This window comes from Meleagris gallopavo, chromosome 21 (genome assembly GCF_905368555.1).
Source record: "Meleagris gallopavo chromosome 21, MGAL_WU_HG_1.1, whole genome shotgun sequence".
Taxonomy (NCBI): domain Eukaryota; kingdom Metazoa; phylum Chordata; class Aves; order Galliformes; family Phasianidae; genus Meleagris; species Meleagris gallopavo.
The window spans coordinates 6,978,663-7,006,284 of NC_139424.1; the positions used below are offsets into that span (position 1 = coordinate 6,978,663).

Consider the following 27,622-nt stretch of genomic DNA (forward strand, 5'->3'; position numbering starts at 1 on the left):
ATGGGGCTGCCATTCCCTCAACCCCTTGGTGATGGAGGGCTGCAATGGCAGCTGGAAAAGCGTGCACAGGTGACATTTTACTGAAGCAATGCACCTCCTGCCACCAGGTTGGCATGAATTCCTTTCATTGTGACAAAATCCGATTTTCTGACCCCAATCCGAGCCCAGAGCTCTGCACAGAGCCCCATCAGTGCCACTTCCCAGTCGTACACACAGCCAGCACGCTCCGCCCTTCAGAGCTTTGTAAGGTTGGTTCGCTTCCTTCTCTTTGTTTATTTTGGTAATCTTGGTTTATTTTGGTTCTGTTTGTTTACTATTTGGCTTCACTTCCTTTACTTCGGTTCTTTTTCCTTTTACCTCGCCTTCTTTCCCTTCCCCTTCACTTCCCTTCCTGCTCCCCTTCCGTCCCCTACAGGTGCCTTCCACCTCCCGCCCGGCTCCAAGGTCGCACCCCGCAGCTCCGCCCCGCCCCGCTCCGGGGCGGTGCAGCGGCGAGGTGCCGCCAGGGGGCGCTGTGCCCGCGGGGGCGCGCGGAGCGGCGCGGCGCAGGTGCGTGCATTTGTGCTGCTGTCCCGCGGGGACGGACGGACAGACGGACGGACGGAGGCTCCGGGAGGGGACGGAGCCGCGGGTGGTGGGGCTGAGCCCGGCGCTGGGAGCAGGACTTCGGGCGGAGCCTCGCGGGGAATGGGCGGGGTGCCGGTCCCCGTGCTACTGCTGGGAGGAGGCTCCGAGGGCGGGAGGGTGTCCCGTAAATTGCTGCCGAGTGCGCCTGCAGCGCGGCCGGGTGACGTGCACGGGGCTGGGGGGGAGCGGCGGAGGGCTGGGGAACGGGCGAGAGGTGCGGGGCCGAAGGCAGCGCTCCCCGTGAGGCCGATGGGCTTCGAGGGCGGTCGCGTGCGGGCCCCGTCCCGCTGCTGCTCCTTTGGGTGCTGCGCTGTGCCCGTCCCGGGGCGTTGGGTCTGCGCGCATCCCCAGCTCTGGGTCAAAGTCCGCGGTTCCTTCTTGTTCGCCCCGGCGGGGGCCGGGAGTTTCCGGCAGCTGCGTTCAGCGGGGATGTGTGACCTCGGGGATGCTCAGGCGGCATTTCCTCACGGCAGTGCCCGTGGCCGCCTCAGCCAGCGGCTGGCAGGACAGTTCCTGGTTCGTGCGAGGTCACCGCGGGGGATGGCACACGGTTCCTTGGCTCTGTCTTTCCTGACTGCGTCCAATTCTTTCTAAGAAACTCGAAGCTGGAGCTGCAGGTTCTGCCCAGGCCTCCTGAGCAGGGTAGTGCATCAGCATAGAGAAATTAGTTTCTCTAATTGGCCGTTTAGATGCTAATTTGCTTCTTGGAGCCCTGTGCCAGGTCAGGCTGCTCCAGAACGTGAGTCAAAGAGCTGAGCAGCATGAATCATGCACCAAGCAAAGCACCTGCAGGGCTGAGGCTGGGTGGGTACGGATGGACCCACAATGGCAGACCCACCTGGCTGCCCTCCTCTGCACTGCAGGTTGCAGGGTGAGTGGATCTGCTTGGGCAGAGCCCGCTCCTTTGTGGCTCACCATATATCAAGCAGCCACGTTAATGGGTGCCTCTCATTAATACAGGCTCGTTGCTACCGTGTGCCGGTTTTCCTGTAGAGCTGATTTTATCTTCCCCCTCCCAGGACTGGCATAGACCTGCAGGGCATTTTGCTTTGTAATGTCTTTAATAAGCGCTGTCTTAATGTAGTTGGGCTTCTGCCATTGCTGCTGTGCCTGGGGAGCAGCTGGGAACCTTCTGTTTTATTCCCCACGTGCTCTGTTTGGAGGTGTCCTAGAGCCGTGGGGTTGTGGCACTGAGGATGTGATCAGTGGGCATGGTGGGGAGTTGGACTCGAGGGTCTGAGGGGTCTTTTCCAGCCTTAATGATTCCATGGTTCTGTGATTGTATGAGCAGCAAAGCCCTGATTGAGGCTGGTGCTTGTCTGGGCACAGTCACACCGCTCGTTGCCTTCAAACAGCCTCATGTCCTGCACCGATGGAGCCTGGTGCCCTTATCTCCCTCATTTCTCCTCTGTCATAGCAACGGGAACAAATGCTCACTCAGTTGCTAAGGTTATGGGGATAATGGGGCCTGGTGCCGGAGCAGAGAGTAATTACAACACGTCTTTGGGGGAGTGGCTGGAAGGGATGTGGGGCTGGGGTGGCACTGATGTGTGAGGTGGTCCTGGCAGAAGCCATGAGTTGGAGCAGGAGAGGTAATTACAGCAGCTGGGGAGCAGGAGCTCAGCTCTGTGCCACTGCTTCGTTTTTGTTTCATTTTAAAGTATTTAAAAGAAAAAATAATTGCCTAATTAATTTCCTATAAAAACAAATTAAAACAGATTGCGAGCTGCTTAACTGAAATAACCAGGCCGTGAAAACTGGCTGGGGAGCTCTTGATGGGTCTGTGGAGGGCATTGTGGTGTTTGCAGGGCTGTGAGGAATTCATGCTTTGTGGGCACCTGCAGGCAGCTCAATGTCAGCAAAACCTTTCAGCTTTAGCTGTGATGTAGTCACCATTTGAGGAGGAGGATGTGAACCTGGAGCATCCCTCAGGCTGCCCAGCAGGAAGGGACCTCCAGTTCTACATTGCAGGGTTGTCACCAGCACAGCCCTGCTTCTGCTTCCTCTCCGCTCCCTATTGGAGCTGCAGAGTGGTGTGGTTCCACATTTCCCCCCCTCATGCTGCTGGCTCACTGCTGAGCGCAGCCAGGTGCACACAGCTTTAATGAGGATTTGTTCCGCCTGATTTCTTCCATCATAGGGAAAGGAGCAAACAGGTGGAGGGCTGTTCAGCAGGTCACAGGATGATGGGAAGGAAAGAACTCCCTTGCAGACCATGGAGATGACTCCCCAGCCTGGCATGGTTCTGCTATCAGTGTTTCTGATTAGGCTGATTGTGCTGCACTCAGTGTCCTGGACAGAGATAAGAGGGAGGATGCTCTGTGCTGTCCCCATTCTGGTGTCATCAGTCCTGTGGCCATACGTGTTCCTTTTTTCCAACCCCGTTACTGTTCCTGTTCCCCCCCAGCAGAGCCTACAGTCCCATAGTGTTCTCACTTGCATCCAACTGGGCATCTTGCAGAGGCAAAGTGCAGAGCCGTCTGCAACATTTTGACTTGCCTTCAGCCCTGTTGGTGCAGGTAAAGCTCTGCAGAGCAGGGCGGGATGCATTCAGCTGTTTCCCACCCTGTGTGCACAGCAAAGTGCCTGTCCTGGGATTGACTTCCAGATAGGCACCCGCAGGTGCTGGGCACTGTGGTGCATGGGCTGTGCTTTGCTCCACGTGTGCCTAAGTGGGAGGGCAAGCTGGGCTGGAGCAGCTCTGAGCTCCGGAAGGAGCTGCAGGTGTCCCTGTGCCTTGCAGCGAGTTGAACCAGATGGCCTTAAAGGTCCCTTCCTACCATTCTGTGATCTAGAGCTGACCCTTCAGGATGAGCTGCGCCAGGTGCTGTGCAGCCCAGGTCAGCACTTTGTGCCGGGACTGATTGCAGCGCAGGGTTGGATCGATCTGCACGAGCTGCAGCTGCTATAAAAGGGCCAAGGCTGTGTGTGCTGCAGGGCTCTGTGCCTGGCACGGAAGCTCCGTGTCAGCAGCAGGCGTGGGTGCAGGCGCAGAGCCACAGCGCCGGGTGAGTGTGCTGTGAATTGAGGCTGGAACATGTGTTTTCTTGGGAATTACGGCGCGGTTGGCAGGTGGTGGGACTCGCTGCTGTTGGATCTGATGTGTTGTTTGCCAAACAGCATTAAGCGCGTTATCTCTGCTCAGCAGGTATGGTTTCAAAGCTGGCATGTGTCTGTTCTGGGGAAGGTAAGTATTAATACCTGGAAATGTATGCATTAGGGAGCTGATCCAGCGGGAGGAAGGCTCGGTGCATCGCAGTGCCTGCGCTGAAATCTGCTGGCTGCCCTTCTGGGTGCCGGTGTGAGCGCAGGAGGAGCACTGCTGGGAGAGGTGCTGCCTCCAGCACATGCAAACAAGCTGCTATTGTGGGCTGTGTTATAAATATCTGGCTCTTACAGTGGCAGCTTTAATGAACGGAGCGACTTGCCACTGTTTGTGCTGATTGTCGCGTGGGCTTTTGTTTGTTACCCCCATTAAGAGGTGAAAACCCAACAACCGCCGCGTCCTCCTGTCCTTCAGAGCCACTGCAGTGCTGGGGCTCCGGAGGTGACGGGGCAGAGAATCGTAGCAAACAACACTTTTCTCTGGCTTTGAAATGAAAAATGGCAGCGGATCTGACAGCCCGTGGCCTTTTGCAGAGCGCCATAAAATCTCAGCTCCCAGCTTTGTCTCGGTGCAGCGTTAGGAGCTATTTATTGGCGCGTATTTCATGGTGATGATGGCATGCTTTTATTGCTGTCTGCAGGCGTGTGACGCCGGCGGGTCGCCTCTGGGACATCGCTTTGGGACGGCTGTGCCTCACGGTGCTTTTTCTTCTTCCAGGTGTGCCATGGCTGACACGATTTTTGGCAGTGGGACGGGCCCCTGGGTGTGCCCCAATGACCGGCAGCTGGCTCTGCGTGCCAAGTGAGTCCCAGCTGGCTGAAGGGAAGAGCAGCACCTCTGCAGCTGTATATATACACCCTCTGTATAGCTGGTAGCAGCCCCCAGGGCTCTTTTGTTTTAGGGTCTTGTCGCTTGGTCTTATATTCCCCTGAAGTTAAATGACTGCGTAATCGAAAGATGAAGGGATGGAGATGAGTCAAGTGCCAGAATTGCATTTCTTACTCGGATGCTTTGCTTCTCTGGCGCTGCCACTGCTCCTGGCTGAGCCCTGAGGTCAGCTGCTGGAAAATTATGGGTCGTTCCATGTCTGTCTGAGTGCTTCTGCCTCCACCTGAGTGCCTCATTACAACAGCCGGGTGTGATAGTGCCCTGCATTCTGCCAGCAGCCCTGACTTCAGCTGGTGACCTCTAAGCTCCTACTAAATGGTAATTAATTGAGTTGTGAAAGCTCCGAGCGAGCCAAGGAGAAATGTCAGCTTTGTACATAGGCATGGAGGGAAGTTCCTAAAGGCTTCAGACGCTGGAAGGAAGACAGTGCAGGTAGTCCTTGTGTGCTGCAGTCTGCTGAGGACTTCTGTGGTGCCCAGCATCCGTGCCCATTGCTGCAAAGACAGGAAAATTTCTTCTCTGAAGGAGCAGTGCTGCAGTGGCACAGCTGCCCAGGGAAACGGGAAGTCACCATCCTGGGGGTGTTCAACAACTGTGGAGGTGTGGCACTGAGGTTGGTGGGCATGACTTGGTATGGCAAGGCTTGGGTTTTGCTTTCACAGCTCAGTTTCTCTGTCTGTCCCTCCCCACAGGCTCCAGACAGGCTGGTCAGTGCACACGTTCCAGACAGAGAAGCAGAGGAAGATGCAGGCTCTGAGCCCACAGGAGCTTGAGGTCATTCTGGAAGTCATCCGCAAGGCGGAGAAGCTGGACGTTGTGGAGCAGCAGCGCATCGGGTACCTTTGCTTGTTCCTTCCCTATGGGAACAGTGCAGACAGAGGTGCAGCTCTCCCAGTGTCTGAGCTCAGCCTCCAGCCCTTAGAGCATCTCTTCAGCTCATTTTCCCCCTGCCGTGTTGCTTGTTTGGAGGCAACAAACACTGGGAGGGTTGGAAGATGGTTTCCCATGCCTTCCTGGAGCTTTGGGGCTTGCTGTGGTTGCAGCCACTGACTCAGTGCCACTGAATGCAGCCTGTGATAAGGCAGCTGCTGAGGCAGTGGCTGTGGAATGGGCTCAGGGAAGTGCAGAGCTGTGCAGCTGCATCACTGCTGGTGGACAGCACGGCTCCATCCCTGGCAGCACGCTCGGGTTTTCCCTTGCCTACAGCAGCAGCCCTGTGGGATTTTGCCTGGAGCAGTGAATGGGTTTGTGTTCTACTTGGCTGAGTTCTCTGGAAGGGGTTTGTTAGCTTGAATTATTTCATTTACTGGCACCTTTTCCCTTTTTGCTGCTGTAGATTTCTATTTGCTCTCAGTCCTGCTGGAGATCTGGCCTCAGCTGGGTCTGCAATCAGCCCAAAGCAGGGAGACCAGGAGCCAGCTCATAGAATCACAGAATCATTCAGGCTGGGAAAAACCTCTCAGATCCCCAAATCCCATCCCACCCCACCGTGCCCACTGACCACCTCCCTCAGTGCCACATCCCCACGGTTCCTGAACACCTCCAGGGATGGGCACTCCCGCACCTCCCTGAGCAGCTCTGCCACTGCAGCACCGCTCCTCCAAAGGCAAAATACTTCCTAATAACAAACCTGAGGAAATGCTTGAGTACAGAGGCTGAAGCGAAAGCACGTTCAGTCCCAGCAAAAGGCCCAAAATCCCACAGGGGAGGCTGAGCGGGGCACACACCCGCAGGTTCTTGGCATGCCTTCTTCCTGTAGATCTGGAATCACCTCCACTTGGCTTTGTTCCCTACCAGACGCCTGGTGGAGCGGCTGGAGAACATGAGGAAGAACGCGATGGGCAACGGCCTGTCGCAGTGCTTGCTGTGCAGTGAGCTGCTGGGGCTGCTGGGGAGCACGTCGGTTTTCTGCCAGGATTGCAAAAAGGTGGGTTTGCTCACCAGGGGATCCTGCCTGGAGCCAGCAGGGCTCTGTGAAAGTGGAGAGATGGATCACTCTGTGGGCTTATCTTTGTCCTGCATAACTGGGTCGGTGCTGTCAAGCTGTAAGGTTTTCTCTGCTTACCTCATTGCTCACAATCCTGGAGCGCCTGACCTATGAAAGGTGGAGATGTGGCACGTATGGACGTGGTTAGTGGGCATGGTGGGGATGGGTTGGGGCTGCACGTGAGGATCTGAGAAGTCTTTTTCACTATGATTCATGTTCTAAACTAGTGTGAAGTTCCTGACCCTGACACGCGAATCGCCCTGTGTGTTGGTGGTGGGGTGTGTTGGTGGGTAGGCTGTACAGATGCTGGAGTATCAGCATGCAGGGGAAACTGCTGTGTTCCTCACACCCTGCACTGCTGCCTGGGATCCCAGACAGGCAGGGGTTAAGCCTCACTGCCGTGGAGATGATGATCTCCAAGGCAACCACCTGATCCTCCCTCTGCTGAGAGGCTGCTTCTCCAGCACTTGAAGGCCATCTTTGCCAGGGGAGATGTCTCTGTAAGTGGCTTTGCCTCAGTGTGGTGAGGGTCCCCGTGGGTGCCACACTGCTAGGGTGGATGGAAGGATCCCTGGGGAACTATAGTTAGGGGGACACTCACTTATGCCACCCACCCCATCACTGAGATGTCCTGTGGATGCTCTGAGTGTAGCTTGTTCCTGTGCCATGCGCTGGCATGTGTTGGGAGCTCCATGTTGGGCAGCTGTGACGGAGAAGCTCCTGCAAGGTGCCAGCATCACTCCATCCGTGCTGCTGTGAGCATTGCTGCCTTTGCTGGACTGAGTCTGCTGGCTCCTGCTTTCAGAAGTGGCTGAGGCTGGGGTTATGCACAGGATCAGGCATAAGGCAGTGGCAAACGCCCAGTTCTGAACCCCTGGGTCCTCAGCTGGGAGGAAAGCAAATCTTATAGGAAGGGCTGGGAAAGGAAGCAGCAGGAAGGTACTGAGGTGCGAAGGGTCTGGCATAAAGGGGAGCTTCAGGACAGCTCTTGGAGAGGAGCGTGGGCTCTGTGCAGACGTGCCTGGGGAGAATAAAGGGCTGCTGGGCAGACAGGAGGCGGCTGGCTGCTTCCTGCTTTTCAAGCATGCAGAATAACAGGATGTGCCGTATTCCTGCCTCCTTCCCGTGGCCGTTCTGCTCTCACCTGAAGCCAGCTAGGTCATGTTGCTGCAGCACTTGCTAACCTCTGCCCTGTGAGCCCCATGCACTGATGCATGGAGGCAAAAGCTGTGGGGTGCCCTGGGCTCGTCCCCTTTCTGTTTTGGTGTCAGCCCACAGCAGTCCACCCTTCAGCAGAGCACGCAGAGTGGGCTGGTACTTAAAGCTCATCCCCAGCCCAGCAGTATCCATCACTGATGCAGTTTTAGCATTATAAGCTATGGATTTTATAAGTCGGTATTTTTCTTGCTAGCTTTGCTCTCTTACCATCTCATTGGAAAGTCATTGCAGCCCATTTAGCCCAATGACAGGGACTGCTGTAATGATACATCTGAGATGCAGCAGAGGACTTACCTTCCACGAATCCCTTCTGCTGAACAGGGGCTCTATAGCTCTTGTTGCCTGATGGATTTTCTAAGTGCCACTTCCTGCTTCAGCATTTATGGGTCAAAATGAAGAATGATTTTAATATTGTTTTTTTATTACCTTGGGAATAAATGCATTATGGCAAGAAAAAGATGTTTGCTAACACAGACATGTTAACATTAGCAGTAGTTAGAGCATAATGTGCAGTTTACCATGCAGAGGGTATCAGGAACACATATAAAAGAAGTAGGAGAAGAAAGTGCTTTATCTTGTTTAATTAGGAATAAGGCTGTATTTACTGCCCTTGGTTTTTATGTCTTCTGAGGCTGTGGGTGACACTCAGTTTTCCAGCTAGGCTGCAAGGAAGGGAGGAGGAGAGCCCTCTTCATGTGCTGGAGGTTTCAATATTTATGGCTGGGAATAAAAGCACTTGGAAGCTCCCGCTAGAGGGAGCGTTTGAATGTCCTATACATGCAGGGATGGGATCTGAGGGGGTGTTTATGGCTGAGGTGCTCCCTCAGATTTTGATTTGAAAAGGGGAGAAGTTGGGGTAGTTGCGAAGATGATCGTTGCAGTGCCACTTGCTGCCCGCACTTGTTGGCTTGGGCAGCACTGTGTTGAATATCTGTGCACCAAAGCACTTAGGCTGCTCCTTATTCCTCTGCCCTTCCTAAAGCACCGCAGGCATCCACTCTCTCTAAGCCAGGCTTTGCTAGCCAGGCTTTGCTTTCCAGGCTGTGAGCAGCTTTTGCTCTGTGAGGATCAAAGAATTCATCCCATTTCTCTCCCCACTGCAAGCCAAGCCTGATAAACATCCGCTTCATTAGATGATATGAGGTGATTGGGGTTGTAAATGGCTCATAATGCTGGTGGAGATGTGAAAGTTCCCTCGTGCAGCAATAAGCTGCCATGTGCTGCTATCAAGCATTCTGTTCAGGCAACGTGCATCCGTGCCCGCTGCCTCGGCAGCCACAAATCAATACTGCCAAGCTGCTGAAGCCAAGGGGAAGCCGGGGGGTTTCAGGCTGTATGTAGGGAAGGGAGGAGGGGATTTATGGTTTTGCACAAACTTGTGCTCGTTTTGTGCTTGGTTGCAGCTGCTTTCCTCACCACGGCGATTGGGTTTTAGGATTTGGAGGAATAAAAAGGAAAAAGCCCTGGGAGTGTCTGTAGGTTGTGAGGATTGATTTGTGCTGTCCGACTCCGTTCTCGCCCGCAGCCAAGGGCTGTGCTGTAGGTTTGCCTTTGTCAAGGACCCCCGAAGCATCTTTTTGGATGCACTTATCCAGGGGAAATAATAGAACTGTGCCATGTTTATTTACTTTAAGGAACGCATTAGAGCAGGTCTGGTGGGGCAGGTGCTTCTCAGCCTTCCTCTGGTGAGGGCTGTATGGACGTGGGGTGTTGCTTACACACCTTTTTTTTTCCCCCCCCCCTTCTTTCAGAAAGTTTGCACCAAATGTGGCATCGAAACCTTTGGAGCCCAGAAACGTCCTCTTTGGCTGTGCAAGATCTGCAGTGAACAGAGAGAGGTAAAATGCAGAGTGTGCTGAGAGAGCGTGGGCTGCGTTGGGATGGAGGCTTGGATGGGGTCTTTGGGCTCAGGCCATGCACAGGGTGGTGACAGTTTGTGATGGGATGGGGGGGAATAAATGCCCTGAGTGTTGCTTTGTGGTGTTTTCCTACTGTGGTTATAAAGAGGCTGTTGCCTTCTGCTGCCACGCTGTTTTCCTTCTGGCTCCATGCAAATAAACCTGGCTAACGTTGGTTCTTTAATGCATCTGCAATATTTGTCCCTCTAAAAATGACTCAATTGCAACTTTCAGCTCAGTTTCCCCCCTCCACAAACCCGCCTGTAAAATCCTATCGCCGCCGTGTGAGACTTCTAATGCAGGTCTCTGCATTTCTATATCCTTCATCCTTGACTTTACACTGCCAGAAGTAATGGCCTGCCTCATCCTCCTCTGCCAGCCAGCCCCAGGGCTCGCTGCTCTGCAATGGAGCTGCTGAATTTGGTGACGACAGGAGGATTTACCCCTCGTGGTCCTTCAGCATCCGCCCGGTGCAGCTATTCCTGAAACCCGTCCGTCAATTTCTGAAGTGCAGTGAGATCATTTCTGCAGGTGTTTGAGGCAGAGAATGTCTCTGTAGGAGTTGTGGGAGTGTGGCAGAGCTCAGGTTTTAAACACGAGGAGATGATCTGTGTGGGAGCACCCGGAAAGCTGCTGTGCAGGTAGGATGAGGGCTGTGCCCACCTTTGGTTGCTGCGTGGCAGCGTGGCTGGGGCAGACAAAGGGCATCCTGCTCCCTGGGTGCTGCTAATTGCTTAATGAACGGACTCATCCAGATGTTGTGCAATCCAGATGGCCATTCTGAAGTGTGGCAGGTCAGGGCAGTTTCCGTGTTGTGCTGGGAGACGGGTATGGAACTGAAAGTTACTTCATTTTTTCTTTTCATATTTTTTTTCCTCGCTCTCCAATGTATAATTGCTTTTCTTTTTTCTTTTTTCTTTTGTTCCACTTTCTTATAAAAATAATGAGCAGCCACAGACAGAGAAGAACATTACCCAGTGTTATGTGCGGCCGTGTCAGGGTATGGTAACCTTCAGAGATACGGCCTGAGTGCTTCTCTAATGAAAATGGATGGAACTTTCCCCCTGAGACAGCCTCAAACATATCCACATCTTACCTCACAGCCCTCAGCTTCGTCTGTCTTTTTCTGATTCCTTCAAAGGTCAGCTCGGGTCTGTCTCCTTCCCTCTTTGCAGTGGCCTGGCTTGTCCATGGAGCCATTTTGGGTGCCATGATAGGACAGAGTCCATGCAGAATAACTGTTGTGTTCACCACCAGTTCCTTGTCTCTGTCTGTTGCTGTGATCTGGATCTGCCTTGTGTTCCCATCTGCTCTGGACCAAACCCATTTGGCTACACTTGTCACCGAAGGTTATATTTGCCATCAACGAGTGCAGATGGACACCTGCTTTTTGGGATCACAGAGTCTTGTTTCTGTCTGGCCTTTGAATCTGTTGCGTGGTGAGGGGTTATTGGCCCAGTTTTGTGTCCCGGGATCCAGACAGGAGCCCACAAAAACATCTGGGGTCGTGTGATGCATTAGCAAGCCGCTGTCACCCTTCTGAGGTAGGTGATCCCACCACTTGGACTGCAGCTGTCCCTTTAGCCCCTGCCATGCACCGAGGGAGCAGGTTGTGGCCCTCCCTCCTTCCCTCCCTCTGCATTGCATTGCCTTTCTTGGCTTTGCACCTTGCATTGCCTTTCTGGAGACCAATGTGGGGAGCTGATCTCCTGGAACAAGTCAGGATGTGAAGGCAGGGTGGTGGTGTTGGATGTCCACATACATGAGCTAACAGCCAAAGCGTGCAGCTCTCATCCCTCCGTCTTGTTATTTATCCGTGTAGGCTTGGCTTAAGCTAGTGAAAATGTAGTGACATGGTAATTTTCTTCGCTCCTTCGTTGTGTGGACAAAATCTGTGCTGGTTTCAGTTGTGATTAAACCATCAGTGTGTGACCTGGGTCAAAGTGAAGACCAATGTAACAGGCTGTTGTTTACATCAGTTTTTCAGTGGGAGTCAAGTGCTCGATGCCCGCACATCCCATTGGGAATCTCAGCCTCAGCAGCTCCAAAGTGTTCTTTGCTGTTTTGTTTCCTTGAAAACCTCCACTGGGAAGGCTGTGCTGCATAGCAGTGAGAGCCAAGTTGCTCTGACAGTTTGATTTCTGGAGAGTGGAGGTGATGAATGGATTCTGCCTGCATCCCAGTCATCCAGAAGCAAAACGTTGCACTGGGTAGCACTGGAGCTGCTTGGTGTGGTGTGTGCTTGCACAGAGAAAGCTCTGCATAGTCACCATGCTGGGATCTGGCAGAGCCTGCTGGCAAAGGGAACATCCCCAGGGGCACAGACACCTCTGAAATAAGACAGAGCCACAGCTAAGCCAGGAGCAGCCTATTGCAGAGACTGCTTGTCCCAGTGCCTGCAGAAACATCCATTGGAGAAAAAAAAAAAAAGAAAAAAAAAACCACTTTTGTCCTTCCAGGGCATTTTCCTTTGCAACATCCTCTGAGTGTGGCAGAGCTATCACTGCCACAGATTGTGTTGTATTGCTCAAGAAGCAAATTCCATCCATTTTATGTTTGCTTTCAAAGGGACAGGACCTTCCTTCTTCCCTATGTGCTGCATCGCCTTTCTTGGCTTTGCACCTTCCATTGCCTGTCTGGAGACCGAATGCAGAGGGTCAGGCATGCATTGTTTGCTGCATGTTTTGGCTGATAGCAGCAGGCTGTGCACAGCACCTCGCTGAACCACCGCTTCATATATGGGTTTTTTTCATATCCATAATTAGCGATGCTATCATCGTAATTAAAACCCTCTTGGAAGCATTCGTACACATTTACATTTGAATTGACACATCCAAAATTGTAGTGATAATGAAAACAGTTTAAGTAGGGTGGGGGGAGATGGCTTTTTTTAAACCCCATCAAATGTGAAGGAGCGTGTCAGCTCTCAGGACCTGCTAAAGTTTTAATTTGCCCCTTTGCTTCATTTTCCCTTTAATTTCTTCTCCTTTGCTAAATGACATTTTCATGGCTGGCTGCATCTCTGGGTTTATGAAAATAAACCATGCAGAGGAAAGGAAGATTGCTGTGCTGGAACAAGCAGCCATCTCCTCCCCTTTTGCCCCCAGGGTTTCCCTTTTCCCTTGTACACTTTGAACATCATAAAGCAACATAGCCCAGGGTTATTCCTGCCTGGTATGGCCAAACAAACCTGATGGAGAGGAGCGTTTATTTTGGGCAGCTCTGGATGGAGTGGATGTGCACCTGTTTGCAATTCAGAGGACTCATCAGTAGCCTGCCGTGTTATTTTGGGGGGCGGCAGCAAGTGGGTCGACTCAAAATAGTGTCCTTAGAACAGAGCCACAGGGGAAAAAAAACAGAGTGTGATTGAGAGAGGAATGATAAATGGTTGGAGGACGGCAGGCTCTGCTGCTGGCGGAGCGTTGGGGTCGGAGGTGAAACGCGTTCTGCTATTCCAGAAACAAAGCTCCAAACAATTTCACCGCCTTTTAATTTTCTTCATCCTCAAGTGCCGAATGTGGGAGTTGACAACAGATTGCTGTAAATAATGTAATTGGAAAGCTCTGTGTTATGGAAAAGCAGATGAATGCAAATAACGAGGCTGAGGAGCGCGCTCTCTTTCTCCCTGCCAGCGGTTTGCTGCGTTTTGGGGCTGTGGCAGCGGGGTGGGTGGGATGTGCTGCGTGAGGGCAATGGCAACTGTGTCCTCCTGGGTTGCAAGTGTGCTTTGTTCTGCTAAGAGAGCCCACAGGAACTCACAGCAGCGGCTTCCCTCTTGCATGGGGACTGCAGAGCTGGGGGTGTTGTCTGTGGGCACGGCGAGGTTGGGTTGGTGGTTGGACTGGGTGATTGTTAGAGGTCTTTTCCAGCCTTAATGATTCTGTGGTGTATGGCAACCTGAAGGCTGGTTGGGAGCTTGTTCAGTACCCTTGTTTTCAGAGGAGGGGGAAAGCAGAGTTCTGCAGAGCCCTGAGCGGGGTGTCAGCAGGACCTGGTGATTTTCCATTTGCAGGCTGTGCTGAGAGTGCTGGATAAAATGTGCATCTGCTGCTGACTGCCAGCATGCAGCCTCATCCTGTGGCTGTGCTGGTGGATTGGTGCAGCTGTGATGGGGGTGTTGTTGGGGTCACAAAACGTGTTGAGCTCTCCAGTCTTGTCATGGCTGTTGAATGTTTCAAAGTAATGCAGAGAGGATCTCTGGCTCGAGCAATTCCTCTTCCCCATGCTTTGCTTTTGGGTAGATGAGTCGTCAGGGGAGGCAGAAGGACAGCAGCCTGAAGGCAGTCGATACTTAGCATGGATTTCTGTTGTGCTTGACTGGGAAGCAGCAGGATTGCTCCTGAACCACTGCAGGAAAGATCCTCTGTGCTCCAGGCTTCTGCGTCCTGGGTTGGGGTGGCACTGATGCACATCTTTGTTCTGTCAAGGGCTGGTGAGTGCAAAACTCTTCTCCTTGCAAAGAGCAAACCTGCTAATAAACAGGACTCCAAAGCACCGTTATAGATGTATTAATTTAAAATCAAGTAGGAGCTTTGCTGTTGGGCCACTGTGGCAATCAATGAAACGAGCATCACGAGCAGTCAGCAGCATCGATTCGTTGTGATGGATGCAGGCTGAACCCAACCTGCGTGCCCAAGTGCAGAACAGCACTGGAACCGTGTGTCGTTGTGGGGGGGTTGTGCTGGAAACCTACAGGCAGCAATGTGCTGAGTTATTGCAGGGGAGAGCATCTCCCTAAAGCTGCAGCTATTTTAGAGCTGATCTCAAAACAACTTCAGTAGTGCTGTAATGAGAGCGAAATATTAGAAGTGAATCTGTACGCTCAGAATCGATGTTGTATTAGTGGATGAGAGCTGGGTGTGTTGTATTGTATCTGACTGAACTCTTTCTCTAGCTGGGCTCGCTTTGGGGGTAATGGGAGAACCTGGGGGTGACCAACCTTTCCTTACCGCAGTCCTTGCTGTGTCTGATTGGTTTTATGTTCTGCTGAAATTGTAGTTCGCCTGGAGATAATAGGTCTCTCCAGTGCTTCAAATTAAATTACAGATGTTGCAAGGTCTGTTCGGATAACAACTGTCAAGAAAGGCTGCTTCCTCCCCAGCACTGCCCTGCAGGGACCGCGCGTCCTCCTGCAGCACCGCGCTGCTCGGGGTGCACATTGCTTTCACCTGGGTTTCATGACCCCGACCATTCTAGCTCTCTGTGTTGATGGCTCTGCAGGAGGAACCAGGCAATCTGCTGAGTGATCTCCCATCAGTGAGATGGTGATGGCAGTGCTCTGCTTTCTGTGCCTGTGCTGAAAGAGCTGTTTGTGAGCGCCAGGTGTTGTCGCTGCCCTCTGCTTTGATTAAGCCCTGTGGTTAAAATGCGAGCTGCAAACTTACTGCTGTAATTAGGGATATCTGCATTTGTACCTGCTGCCATCGTGTTGATGCTACATATAAAATGCTTTGAGAACTTGAAGTAGAAACCTTTATGATCTCCTTTGCTCTGAACAGAAGTACAAGGCTTCTACCCCCTTGCATGAAATAGTAATATTAACTTCTTTTTGCCCTGGCTGCCTCATTAGCTTATTATTAGACTGCTGGAAGGCACAAAAGAATTAGGTTTTTGGAGACCATTTCTCCTTGTCTGAGCTGCCATCTTCTCCCCTTCCTCTTGGCTCTCAGCAGGCTTTGTATTAAATAGACTTAATAGAGCATTTTCATCATGAGCCGCATTAAAACTCAGTTGAAGAGTAGAGGGCGTTCTTACAAGAAATATTACAGTTCAGCTCTCTCAGCTCACTTTCTGCCGCAGGATCAGATTATTTGAGTGTTCTTGTTCTGGGGGGTTTCAGGCACGCTCGTTAGGTGCAGCACTCGTTCATCATGGCTTCAGGTGTCGGTTGTGTCTCTGTCTCCAACAGGTCTGGAAGAGGTCCGGCGCATGGTTTTACAGAGGGCTGCCCAAGTACATCACACCTCTGAAGAGCAGCAGCAGAGCTGGTGAGGTGCCCTCGCAGCCCTGGCAGAGCGAGGCTGCTGTGCTGGAGGCAGGGAGCGTGGGGACGGGCCGCTCCTTCACCTGGGCCAGGGGCAAAGGTTGGTCGTGTGCTCCTCGAGATCGGCGAAGAGTGGAGGCCTTGGGAGGGGGCTGAGATTTGCAGCCGAGTTGTTCTCTACGTGCACTTTGGAAAAGCTGTTGATTAACTTAGCCCTGTGCAGGGCTGGGGCCGGAGCACTGACAAGCCTGAAGATTTATCAGCTCCAGCACTCCCATCCTTGTTCTTTGAGGTAGACCTTGATTGAAGTAGACCGATGTATCACATGTGGCATCTTGGATCGCTGCCCTATCGGATCCCATTCACAGCACTGCCTTGTAGGGCCTTTCCCCCCCCTCGCTTCCATCTGTCCGCCCTGTCATTGCTCATACACCCACTCCAGTGCTGTGCCTGGAGTCAGCTGGGGGGAAGCAGCACGGCATTGAGGAGCTGAGCATTCAGGGTCATTAGCACAGCGGTGGATGGATGCTGCCGAATTAAAGCTGCTGCCAGTCTGCTTTGATTTCTCTTCATTTCTTGCTGGTGTGCATTAACAGATCTGGCTGGCCTGTCTCCCCTTCTGTCTTTTGCTATTAGACCCCTTCAATTGGAGAAGACCTCTCTGGTGTACCGACAGCGTACGCTCTTCCACATCAAGCTAAATCTTATCAGTGTTGCAGGGGGAAATAACCTTTTAATAGACAGGGCTCCGGAGGATCAGGTTTACAAGGCTTTTTTTTAGGCTCCAGCTAGGAAAGCACTCCCAACCCAATTGTAACTTTTGTAATTAAAGGCAAATTAGATCAACAATAGATGGTTGTGCTTCCCTCCAGGAGACACTTGGAAGGGGCTGTTTTAGCAAATGAACTGATTGATGAGGCATTCTCTGTGCACATGATGAAGAAAACACCACGAGTCCAAGATCTGGAGCCCAGACTTGTCCTGAGTAATAGCTGAGCCTTGTTCTGGGGGAATGCCTTCCCATGCATGTTGGCAGGTGCAGGTGGGGACAACACAGCTGCCCTTGGTAAGCTTTGGTGTGAGTGTTGAGATGTCTTTCTTGCTGTGCTACAAGTTTTGGCTGGCTGCTGTTTTAAATACTGATTTATGGGTTTATTTTATGGTGTTTTTTTCCCTTATTGCCCTTCTCTCCTAGGCTGCCTATCTTCTGGATGGCTTCCAGAGGATGTTGGTGGCTGTAATTCATCCCTGGGATATGCAAGCTGGGAGGTTGTACATTCTACCTCTTCTTTGCACCTGCCAGAACTGGGACTTCTGCTCTTTGGCTGTGATGAGCAGGGCAGGCTTTCTTCTCAATGTGGATGTGATGTAGCTGTGTAACCAGCAGTAGGAGAAGTAATGGCCTCATGTTGCACTAGGGAGGCTCAGGTTGGATATTAGGAAAAAGATTGGTGCTGCAGTGGCACAGCTGCCCAGGGAGGTGTTGGGATCCCCATCTCTGGAGGTGTTCAGGAACTGTGGGGATGTGGCACTGAGGGACATGGTCAGTGTACATGGCGGGGTGCTTGGTGTTGGACCTGGGGATCTGAGGGGTCTTTTCCAACCTTAACGGTTATATGATGTCCCCTGGCGAGCCCAGGAGAGAGGAGCAGCGATGTCCCTCCACATGCAGCCTTTCAGCAGGGGCAGGACGACACTTAAGTGCCTCTTTCTGGGGAAGTAATCATTGAGGGGTTCAGGAACTCCCCACTGTGCCTGCTGCACAGGACTGAGGAACTGCAGGAATGTGCCTAATGGGAGCAGAGCCAGCCCACCAGGAAGAAGTTTTATTTTTATACACCCATTATTTCTCTCGCGCTCGCTAATGCTGGGATTTGCCATTGCCTTGAGTTTTTCTGTAATAAACAAGCAGTTGCCATGGGAACCCTGCTATTAGTTAAGGCACAAATGTATTGTCGTGGGGAGAATAGCAGGAATATTTCTGGTGCTGGGGAGCAGCTCTGCTCCATGCGGTGGAATGTGGGTGGGATTCTGCACCGGGTCAGGCGGGACGGGGAGCAGCCAGCAGCAGGGCTCTGAGCTCTGAGTTCTGCAGGAGGATGGGAAGCAACTGCGTGGAAATAGGAAAATAAGGAAGCGTGATCCCTAAGCCGTTGCACTGCTTGGCACAAGGACTGCGTGCAGCCACGCTCATGCCAGATGCGTGCATTTAACACAAGAGCTGAACCCCAACTTAGTGCTCCCTTCTCTGGGTGCTGCCTTCCCAGCCCAGCTGTCCCCATTGCTCCCTGTGCTGCTGGAGGCTGAGCTGTGTGATGGAGGGAGTTGTTCCACAAGTGACCCGGCCCTGTGGGGATATTGCTTTTGCTGCAAGCTGGATTTTGGCTTTTTTAGGATTTTTTATTATTATTATTATTTTTATGAGCTTTTTTTCCCATCAGCTGGAGATGGAGAGGAATAAATCTGTTACGTTTTCTATAAGTACAGCCATCAAATGACTCTTATTGATATATCAGCAACTGCTGGAAGAGCAGATTTACGACTTCTGGGCTCTGGGAAGTGCCAATAGAAGGTCTGGGAGCTTTGGGAGAAAAATTACCTTAAAGGGAAACAACAGTGCAGTGGGTAAAACACATTTCTATTGGGAGCAAAGGAAACGAGAGCGGGCAGGGCTGCTCCTGTGATGCAGGTTCCTCCTTGTCATTAATATCTTTCTCGTGCTGGATCACTCTGAACTGCTGAGTGGCAGAAGGGTAGGCAGCTAAAGTCACCTCCATTGATTCATTGGGGCCTTATCTAAATAAATCCTGACTTCCAGCATTTTTTAAAAGAATCACGGAGGAAGGAGCTGTTGGGAAGCAATGGGTGTTGTGAATTCTGGGGCAAAAGAAAAAAAAAAAAAGAGGATTGGAGTCGAGATCTATCTGGATGCCTACCTGTGTGACTTACTGTAGGGAGCCTGCTTTAGCAGGGGGTTGGAGTGGGTGATCTTCAGAAGTCTCTTCCAACCCCTACAGTTCTGTGACTCTATGAGTGCCAAGAGAATTGTGCAGCAGGGCAATGGAATGGTTCTGGCAGCTGGGATTTGGGTTTTGTAGCAGCAAGATGGAAACACACTCATTGTTTGTGCCAGGGCTCTGCTAGTGCTGCTCTGGTGTGAAGTGTTTGGGGGCAGGAGGAGGCTGTGCTGTGGGGTTGGCAGTAGGGCACCAGCAGCCTGTCCCCAGCACACAGCAACCCCGTGCACAGGGAGCTGCACATCAGCACAACATCCATCACAGTTTGCAATAACGCTGGCAGCCTGCTTTAATATCCTCAGAGATGGTAACTCTGGAAAAGCTCTATTTTAAGTATTAATACACTTTTTTTTTTTTTTTTTTAAGTAAAATATTTTGTGTAGTACAGATTGCTGACTGCACGCAGGAGCGGAGGTGCTTGGCAGCAGTGTTGGACAGCTTGTGCAAGGGGAAGAATAGCAGCCCTCATGCCCTGGGCTGTGGTACAGGGTTTGCAGCTCAGCAGGTTGCATGCAGTGAGTTTAATGCTGATGGAGAGAGGTGAACTGATGCCTCTACCCTTGCACCCACGGCCCTGCAGCAGTGTGAATCCAGGCTGTACCAGTAACACAATGCAGGGGCAAAGTGAGTACCTCCATCCTTGGCCTCAGCACTTCTGTTCTAAGATCAGGCTGTTAGCAAAGCCCAGGAGCTGCTGGGAAACACCTTTCTCATTTTGCACTGAGCAGCTGGCAGCCCAGTTATCTGTAAGGAGGAGAGGTAAGGAGGAGAGGTGCTCACATAACAGCATGGAGAAGTGGAAGCAAGCTGCTGGTCTGGGGGTTGTGTCTGGTTAAATGAAGCTGTCAGCCTGTGTAGAAACTATGGAGGATGGGAAGCAGCGGGAATAGGGCTGGGATTCATGGAAACAGAGAGACTTGGAATAGGAGGAGAGTCTCCTTGAGGAAGAGGAGATGCCGTTGCCTGGGGGGGCCTATGAGTAATGTAGCTCTGGGCAGCGTGCAGAGAGGGATGGGCTGATAAGGTTGGGTTCTACGTGTCATCGCTGTGGGGTTTTCTTGTTTGATATGCTTTGTGTTTACCTGGGGCCTTCCTTATAGATCTTGGAGCCTCTGCAGTGGTTCTGCAGCTCGGAGGAGCCCAGGGCTGGATCTGCAGCCTGAATTACCAACTGTAAATCCTCTTGCTGTGGAGCCAGGACCCTCCCTTCTACCCAGCACAGCCTTTAGCATGCAATCATAGAGTTATTAAGGTTGGAACAGATCACTGAGATCAGACTGCAAACTGCAGCAGGAAGGGACTCTCTGGTGTCAGTGGGAGCAGTGTGTGTGCTGCCTGTGATCCTGGATGGGACCAGGAGGGAGCACTGGCAGTGTGAGCACCTGCTGCAGGTGCTGGCACTGCTAGGGTGTGTGCTGCTGAGCTGTAAATCATCTGGAAAAAGTGTGCCTGGTGTTTGAAAGGAAGCACAAACAGCTGTGGAAGAACTGCAGGTAGTGCTGCTTTTAGAGAGGGAGATGTGATCAGCGAGTCAGCGTTTGTTCGTGTTTTATTTGGATCCATCTGGCACCCTCTTGGTAAGTGTTATGAACATTGTGAATAACTGTCTCTCTCCTCTCCTCCCCCTTCATCTCTCTCACAGTGGTTTCTAGCGACAGCGACTCGGAGCTCAGCTCTTCCAGCCAGGAGGACAGGCCCTCATCTGCAGGGTCAAAAGGCTCTCCAGGAGGAAAGCAGCAAGCAGGACAGGGTGAGGAGCTAACATTCCATGTGGGTTTTGCTACTGGCTGCATGGGGCTGGCCCGTTATCACTCAGATAGCAGCAATGGGTTGGACTGCTGGTGGCTCCCTTAAGACCTGGCCCCATCTGCTTCTTTCCCTGCTAAACACCCTCTCTCCATTGTGTCCCACAGTGCTCTCCGGGGAGCCCGGCCGGCCCATGAGGGTGTCTGGGAGCCACAGCAGCGCAGGCAGCGGGCAGGGAGAGAGCTGCCATAGTGACCAGGCTGCAGATGGGCACGACAGCAGCGGCGGCAGAGGCCCAGGTAAGCAGAGCATCCCCCGTGGGGCTTGTCCCTGACTGGGGGCTGCCATCCCTCTAAGCTGAGCCCTCTGCAAGGTGCAGCTCTGTGGCCTGGCATCACCTCTCCCTGCTGTGCTGGTGGCAGGCGCTGTCACGGTGTTACAGCTCACTCCTTCCCTCCTCCTGTTGTGCAGAACCTATTCCACAACATGAGTAATGGCCCAGGGTTGGAGCTTCCTGCAGCCAGCCCAGGGAGCACCAGGAGCCTCGAGCAGTTCCCTGCAAGGAGCTCACATCTGCACAGAGCTGAGTGCTACTGGAGCAGAGCACAAATCCAGCAGCTTTATGAGACTGAAGGAAATTCTTCCTAATGTTACATAGCTCTTAAAGCTGAGCATGGCTACTTCCAGAGCTCTGCAGTGAAGGGGGGGGGGAAAATAAGACACCTTTCCCCCTCGACAACCTTGGAACAATTAAGTGACTGCAAGAGCAGAGCTGCCATCACATTTGATCTGGAGCAGCTGAAAGAGATGCAAATGTGCTCTCTCTGCAGTTCCTGTTAATGTATTCCATAAACCCCTTAAGTTATCAGTTAGCACTGCTCCCTCCAGAGTGCTCCTGCACTCTGTGAGCTGCCACTGCTTTGTTCTCGAGCCCTTCTTGTGCTGCATGTGTTGGGGTGTAAATTGGATTAGAGAGTGCAGGTTTATCCTTCAGTGCAACATGGAGCTGTGGTTCCCCTCCCCACGCTGCCTGCTAGGAATAGCCTTCAACTGAAAGGCAAATTTCAGAGATTTGCAGTTCTCTTTAATTTTAGGGTTTTTTTGTTGTTGTTTTTCTTGCAAAGCAATTCAGATGAGTGGTGCTTCTGCTCCATCCATCCTCTGGATTACAATGCTGCTCCAGACTGGTGGTTTATTTTTAAGCCCTTGCTGGCTTTAGGTTCCCATGGAGTGCTGATCTGTGGACTGTGCTGTGGAACAGAGGGCTCTGTATGGATGTACTGCTTCGTGGTGCTGTGTGGCTGTGCTGTGATGCAGGTGATGGCTGTTCTGGATGCTATCTGTACAAGGTTCAGCACTTTGGAGCTTTCCTGCTACTTGAGCTGGCTGCTGCCTGGCCATGACAGTGCAAACAGTGTCTCATAGGCACAAAATACCTTTTTTTTTTTTTTTTTTTTTCAGGAATAAAAGCCCTTTTATGCAAAGCTTGGCAGGAGGAATCAGTGCTTTTCAGTGGGATCTCTCGTTGCTGGCAGGAGGGAGCTAAAATGCCATGCAACATGCATGTACATTAAAAAACCTGAAAACTGTGATGATCACATGAGTCCAGTTAAAACAGTCCTTGAGATGCAGAGGGCATCCTGCTGAGGAGAAGGTTAAACCAACCAGAATATTGGTGGAGAGCTTCATTATGGCTGGGGCCGTTTATGTCCCAGCTGCTGTAAAGAGGCTGCTCAGCTCAGGGTCTGCAGGTGGAGGTGCATCACACCTTGTGCCATGTGGCACCACAAGGATGTTAAAGGCAGATCTTGCTGTTGCTTTTTGGCTCTGAAACTTTGTAGTGCTATCTGGGGAGCAGTTTTTGCTTTGTATTAGCACCTCAGGTGTTGCTCTGGCAGTGATTTTCTTCTTCCTTCTCATTCTCACCTCTGCTCTCATTCTGTTTTCAAGCACCGTGTGGCAGAACCAGTCAGCACCCTTAAACCCGAGGCTGTAGGGAGTGATGCTGCAAGCACAGTCCTGAGCTCTTCAGGCCCAAAGGCTGAGACAGCAGCGTGGTCACACAGCCAACACGGCCAAGGGAAGACAAGGAGCTGTTAGGAAGAGTTCTGCAGGTTTCCAGCATGGTGCTCCAGCTCCGGCTGGGGTTTGGTGAGGCAGATAATGAAGTCTGGGCTTTGTCATGGAGTGACTCATTGTCAGTGCTGCACTGGGATTTAGGCAACCTCAGCCCTTGAGCCAAACTTGGAGAAGAGAGCAGTGAGTTGAGGAGCTGCCAAAGGCTGGGTTTTTTTTACTGCTTGTTCTCAGAAGCATTGTTTTCTGGATCCTCTTGTCTCTTCTCATTGTGAAGGTCCAATTCCTGGAGGTGAAGACCTCCGGAGGTGCCCTCCAACCTTAAGCACTGTGCCTGCTCTGAGGCTGTTCTTCTTCTTTCTGTGGCTCCTGTCTTCCTTTCCATTGAGCACCACGGGTGGATGGATGTAGGGGAGGTCGTGCACTGGTTTTGCAGCAGACTGCTAACATGAAGAGAAGGAAAATTGCAGATAAGAAATGCTTGTTCTCCCTTTTCCCCTTCCTTGCTCCTGCCTGGCTGGGGAGAGACTCCTTTTTCTTCAGCTGCGCAGTTGATGTGTTGTTCCCTTAGTGGGAGAAGAGCAAAAGCCTCCCTGTTCTTAATTACGACATTTTTATTAACGAAAGGGAAAATTAAACAGCATTAAACAAAGAAACCAGCCATATATTTTGATGGATTTCATTAGCCCACGGAGAGCTTTTAATGGAGATTACAGCTTTGGGTTGGGGCTTGGCTGCTGCAGGGAGCTGATTAAGAGCACAGGGGATTGGCTGCAGTTCTTCTTTGGTGGGTCCCAGTGCAGGGCACTTTCAGAGGAGTGGGTGAATCCCACTGGTGGTCACTGTGGCACTGAGATGGTCTGTGGACAGGGTAAGATGAGGGAGTTTGGGCGGCGGGGCTGGAAAAGGTGTTATTTGTACTTCCCCTCAATGTGGCAAAGCAGCCACAAGACGAGCTAATTAGTAGCACGCATCTGAGTGCAAATCACATTCTCTCCATTTCTGCTCCCGTGCCAATATGTTGTCTAAATCATTAATACTTAAAGAGAGGTGCAGCAGCTGGCGGTTCAACAGAGCCAAGTTAAGCAGCAGCGTATGGGAGCTGAGCAAAAATGGCAGAGCCAGGTGGGCTCAGAGAAACGAGGCAGCCAGGGGCTCTGAGCAGAGCCCTTCTCTCCATGCACCAAAGCTGCAGCTCGGGGTGCCATCCCTCTGCGTGGAGCTGGGAGCACAGCCCAGAACTTCCAGCACTTATCCAGTGGGGGAGATCTATGCTCCATCTTTCAGGAACTGATTTGGTTTAGGAAGGAGGTGGTGTCATTTACTCCCTCTGCGTCTCAGTGCCTCCTTGGTTGGGGTTGGCTTCGAGTCTGGCTCATAAATATGCAAGCTGCTAAGGCAGGAGATGGGCAGAGCTGCTCTGTTATTGTGACAGGGAATTCTCAGGCCATGTTTGAAGTTTAAAGCATTACCATCTTCTTTGCCTTCTCTTCTGTCTCTCGGATGTCTGGTTTGCTCCCTCAGGGATGACGAGGAGGTAACATTTCACTTTGTTGGGTCTACTTCATTCCATGCAGGGGAAAAAAAAAACAACAACAAAACCCACAAAATTGTCCTCACATTAATTAGGCTCCGAATGAGAGAGTAATTTCTGTAATGACTTTCTTGGTGGCAGTCTTTGGGGAGGTGACTTTTGTTTTCCTGTGCTTGGCAAGAAAGTTGCTTCTTTTTTCCCTTTAATTGCCCTCCCACCCCACTCGTGCCCCTTTGTTGTGGGCTTGAGCCTTCCTGCTGCTGAGGATGAGCTGTCCCTCTTCCACAAGTGGAAAAAACTGAATTGTGCCTTCATGCCTGAGAAGCTTTGAGCTGTCTCTGCCTTCCCCTATCGATGCTGCAGAGCACCAAACGATCCCGCTGTATTTATAAATAAAACATGTCTTCCAGGAGTGACAGAGCTGGGAAGTGATTCAGGGTTTCTGCTTTAGGTACAATGCACTGCTAAATAGGAACCTCAGAAGAAGCCAGTGCCCCCTCCCACGTTTTAAGGAATTAAAATGTTTTCATTTTCCAGTGATAGAACCAAAACATTTCCATTGCTTTGAGCCTCGCCTTGAAGTCGGGTTCTCAAGCCTTTCTTCGCTTAAAAAAAATAAATTACTTTCACCATTTCTGTAATTCTTCACGGAGTTTTAAATGAAGGCTCTTTCCTTGAAAATAGAGGAATGACAAAGACTCATTCTCTTGTCTCTTTCACTCAATATATCTGGAAAGAAGTCTGCAGCTGGAGATGAAGCTCCTGTTTTTGTGCCTCTTGCAGGCAGTCCTGGTTGTCTCTCCTGGAACGAGCATAATTTGTGTCCTGTTCGACCCAGAAAAGGGTCCTTTGGGCCGCATATAGAAAAGGGAATGGCCTCAAGCTGTGCCATGGGAGGCTCAGATTGAATGTTAGCAGAAACGTCTCCAAAGAGGAGTGGTGTGTTGGCACAGCTGGCCTGGGAGGTGGTGACGTCCCCATCCCTGGAGGTGTTAAGAACACGGGGCTGTGACACTGAGAGCTGTGGTCAGGGGGCAAGGTGGGGTGAGGTTGGACTTGGGGATCCGAGAGGTCTTTCCCAACCTGGATGATCCTGTTATGCATGAGCCCTGCTGTCCTGTGCCCACCACCCCCCTCACATCCTGGCCCAGCTGGGGCAAGGCTGGCTCAGTGGGGGCTGTTTGGAAACCTCTAGGGCTGACCTTTGAATTTCTGTCTGCTCTGAGTGATGTACCAGAACACCAGCCCCATCAGCACTGCTTTTTCTTTCTCCTCCTTTCCCAATTTGCCTGTCTTTTCTTTCTTTAATAAAGTTTAATGGGCTCTGACTGCTGACAGCGTGCGGAGTAATGATGCACAGACGTTCTCTTCATTATTATTATTTTTAGGAAGCTCTTAAAATGGCACCAAGGAACTAAAAGCAATCTCAGATAACTTTTATCAAGTCCTTCCACTCCTTTTCACACAAAGAAGGGCAACAAAGCAGGTGAAGGGGCTGGAACATAAGCGTGGGTGAGCTGTGATGCAGTGGCACAGCTGCCCAGGGAGGTGGGGTTGCCCCCATCCTGGAGAACCATGGGGATGTGGCACTGAGGACTGCGGTCATTGTGCATGGTGGGGTGGGCCATGGGAAGCCCAGAGGTCTCTTCCAATCTGAATGAGTCTTGTCTTTATTTTGAAGGCAAACGGTGCACCCACAGCAGAACCCGCTGTTGACAGAGGTGAAGATGGAGCTGAGCTGCCTGAACCCAACTCTTGCCCTTTCCTGTAGGCCTCACTACGGACGTTGCCTGGCACCAATGGGGACTTCCACGAGGCCAGCCCTGCTTCTGGTTTGGCATGGTGAAGTTTGCAGTGAGCCCACTGGTCATCATGCCCTGCACTGCGGGCAATGCAGCTCTGGGTGGGAGAACAGCACCCCCCACACCCCCAGCTGGCTGCCCAAATCAGCTAAAAGCTTTCCAATTATTTTATCTCATTAAGCTCTGCAGATTCTCCTCCCACGTGCACACCTTGTGATCTCCTGCACAAACAGGGGCCTGCTTTGTGCCTTTTTCCTGGCAGTCTCGAGCACCTGGCTGTAGTGATGGTGTCACAGTGAGTCAGGCTGAGAGCTCTGCCCCAGTCCTGCTACTTCCCTGGGATGGACAATTTCCCTCCGAGGCCTGGCTGATGAGAAAAATCAAATTACCTGACATTTCTAGAGCAATTAGATCTTTAAAGGCTTGAACAAAAGCTCACTCTAGGCAAGTAGGAGTCTGTGCATTGTTATGAAATGCTTTGAATCTGACCTGTGTTTTGCTGAAGAAACGAAAGATTCCAAAAAGTTCCCTCTTCAGTCATGGATTTAAAAGCAATTCATGCCTGTTAATGTCAACCTGTTCCCTTGGTTATTACTCTTTTGTTCAGTGCTCCTTTGCTGCTGGGCTCTTCGTGTGCATGTAGTGTATGCTCTTACAAATGGCTGCAGTATGAAGATAAATGAGATCGAGTGCTGGAATACTATAACAGGAGATTGGAAATCAATCCTTGACTTTCTTTCTAAATGAATATGGTCCAGCAGAGCACTGTTCCCCTACTGCTTTTCCAGCTAACACTCTATGGTATGTTACTGGGGAAGTCCTTCCAACTGTTCCTCCGTTATGCTTCTGCTCTTTGGTAAATGAAGGCAAAGCCTTTGGGTGACACAGGTTGCAGGAAGAGAAATGCCTGGACATGAGTTTCAACACATGGTGCTGAAGAGAGCAAGGGATGAGCTTGTTGTCCTGAGGGATGCTCCAAGTGGAGTGGTTGCTAACCCTGGTCACCAAGCCCATTCTGCCATCCATAGGAAGACTGCGTGTGAGTTAAGGGAAGGATCCAGCCCAGGAGAACATGACCTGGCCCCATCCCACTGTGACTGAACACACTCACCACTGTGTCATTTCTATTTTCAAGTTCTCCTTTCCCTTTGTTGCGACTCTCTTGGTTGTATTCTGTAGCTCTGGTTGGAATATTATCCCAAAGCTGCACCAGTTGATGTCTTTTTACTTGGCTCAAAGAGGGCAAGAAGGGCTCAGTGCATGGTGCTCAGTCTACTCCGTTTGCGTTGCATTTATTGTTTTGTTGTTCTCATCTCCCTCCCTTACAACTTTTATGTAGTGTTTTACTACTGGAAACAATAAAGCTTTGGCTCTGGAACAACTGTTTACCATTCTTGAGACAGGAAAGCACTTTTCCCATTCCCAGGTTGCAGATGCTCTCCAAATCCTTCGGCTGGCTCCAGCAGGGAAAGAGAACAGCCCAGCCATGGAACAGTGGTTCACACAGCAGGAGTGTAATTGAATTCTGCATTGAAAGTTGTCCTTTGTCGTATTGCCCCTCTTTGGTGCTTTGGCACAGGTCTGCTCCTCAGCCCCTCTGAGAGAAAGGTTTGCCATGTCATCACTGAGCATAAGCCAGCACTGGATGTCATCCTGTCAAGTGCCGTCCCTCAGCCTCCCAAAGCTTGTCACTTGCTCTGGTTTGACAGTCAGCTCATGGTAGCTTTCTCTGCATTGCTC

At 51.5% G+C, this 27,622-nt stretch overlaps 1 protein-coding gene across 8 annotated transcripts; it reads left to right on the plus strand.

Annotated features, from left to right (window-relative positions):
* RPH3AL (rabphilin 3A like (without C2 domains)) lies at positions 1-27,263 on the plus strand. Of its 8 annotated transcripts, none has more exons than XM_085241031.1 (9): positions 1-248; positions 4,451-4,534; positions 5,314-5,457; positions 6,419-6,548; positions 9,578-9,664; positions 15,633-15,807; positions 20,367-20,474; positions 20,638-20,769; positions 21,932-25,728. In XM_085241031.1, exons 2-9 carry the CDS (start codon positions 4,458-4,460, stop codon positions 22,042-22,044), a joined length of 966 nt encoding a protein of 321 aa, XP_085097157.1. In that variant the 5' UTR covers positions 1-248; positions 4,451-4,457; the 3' UTR covers positions 22,045-25,728. The 8 variants fall into 8 exon arrangements, with proteins under 8 accessions (XP_085097157.1, XP_085097153.1, XP_085097156.1 ...); XM_085241027.1 differs by lacking the exon at positions 1-248 and adding an exon at positions 477-549; XM_085241030.1 differs by lacking the exon at positions 1-248 and adding an exon at positions 616-634.
* Positions 27,264-27,622: the final 359 nt, after the last annotated feature.

What these genes read in the sequence shown, in the direction of transcription:
- RPH3AL (XM_085241024.1), top strand. Translation starts at nt 4,338, where the DNA reads ATGGTGATGATGGCATGCTTTTATTGCTGTCTGCAGGCGTGTGACGCC. An exon ending in GTGGAGCAGCAGCGCATCGG is followed by an intron (nt 5,458 to 6,418) that starts GTACCTTTGCTT and finishes GTTCCCTACCAG; the next exon opens with ACGCCTGGTGGAGCGGCTGG. An exon ending in CACCTGGGCCAGGGGCAAAG is followed by an intron (nt 15,808 to 20,366) that starts GTTGGTCGTGTG and finishes TCTCTCTCACAG; the next exon opens with TGGTTTCTAGCGACAGCGAC.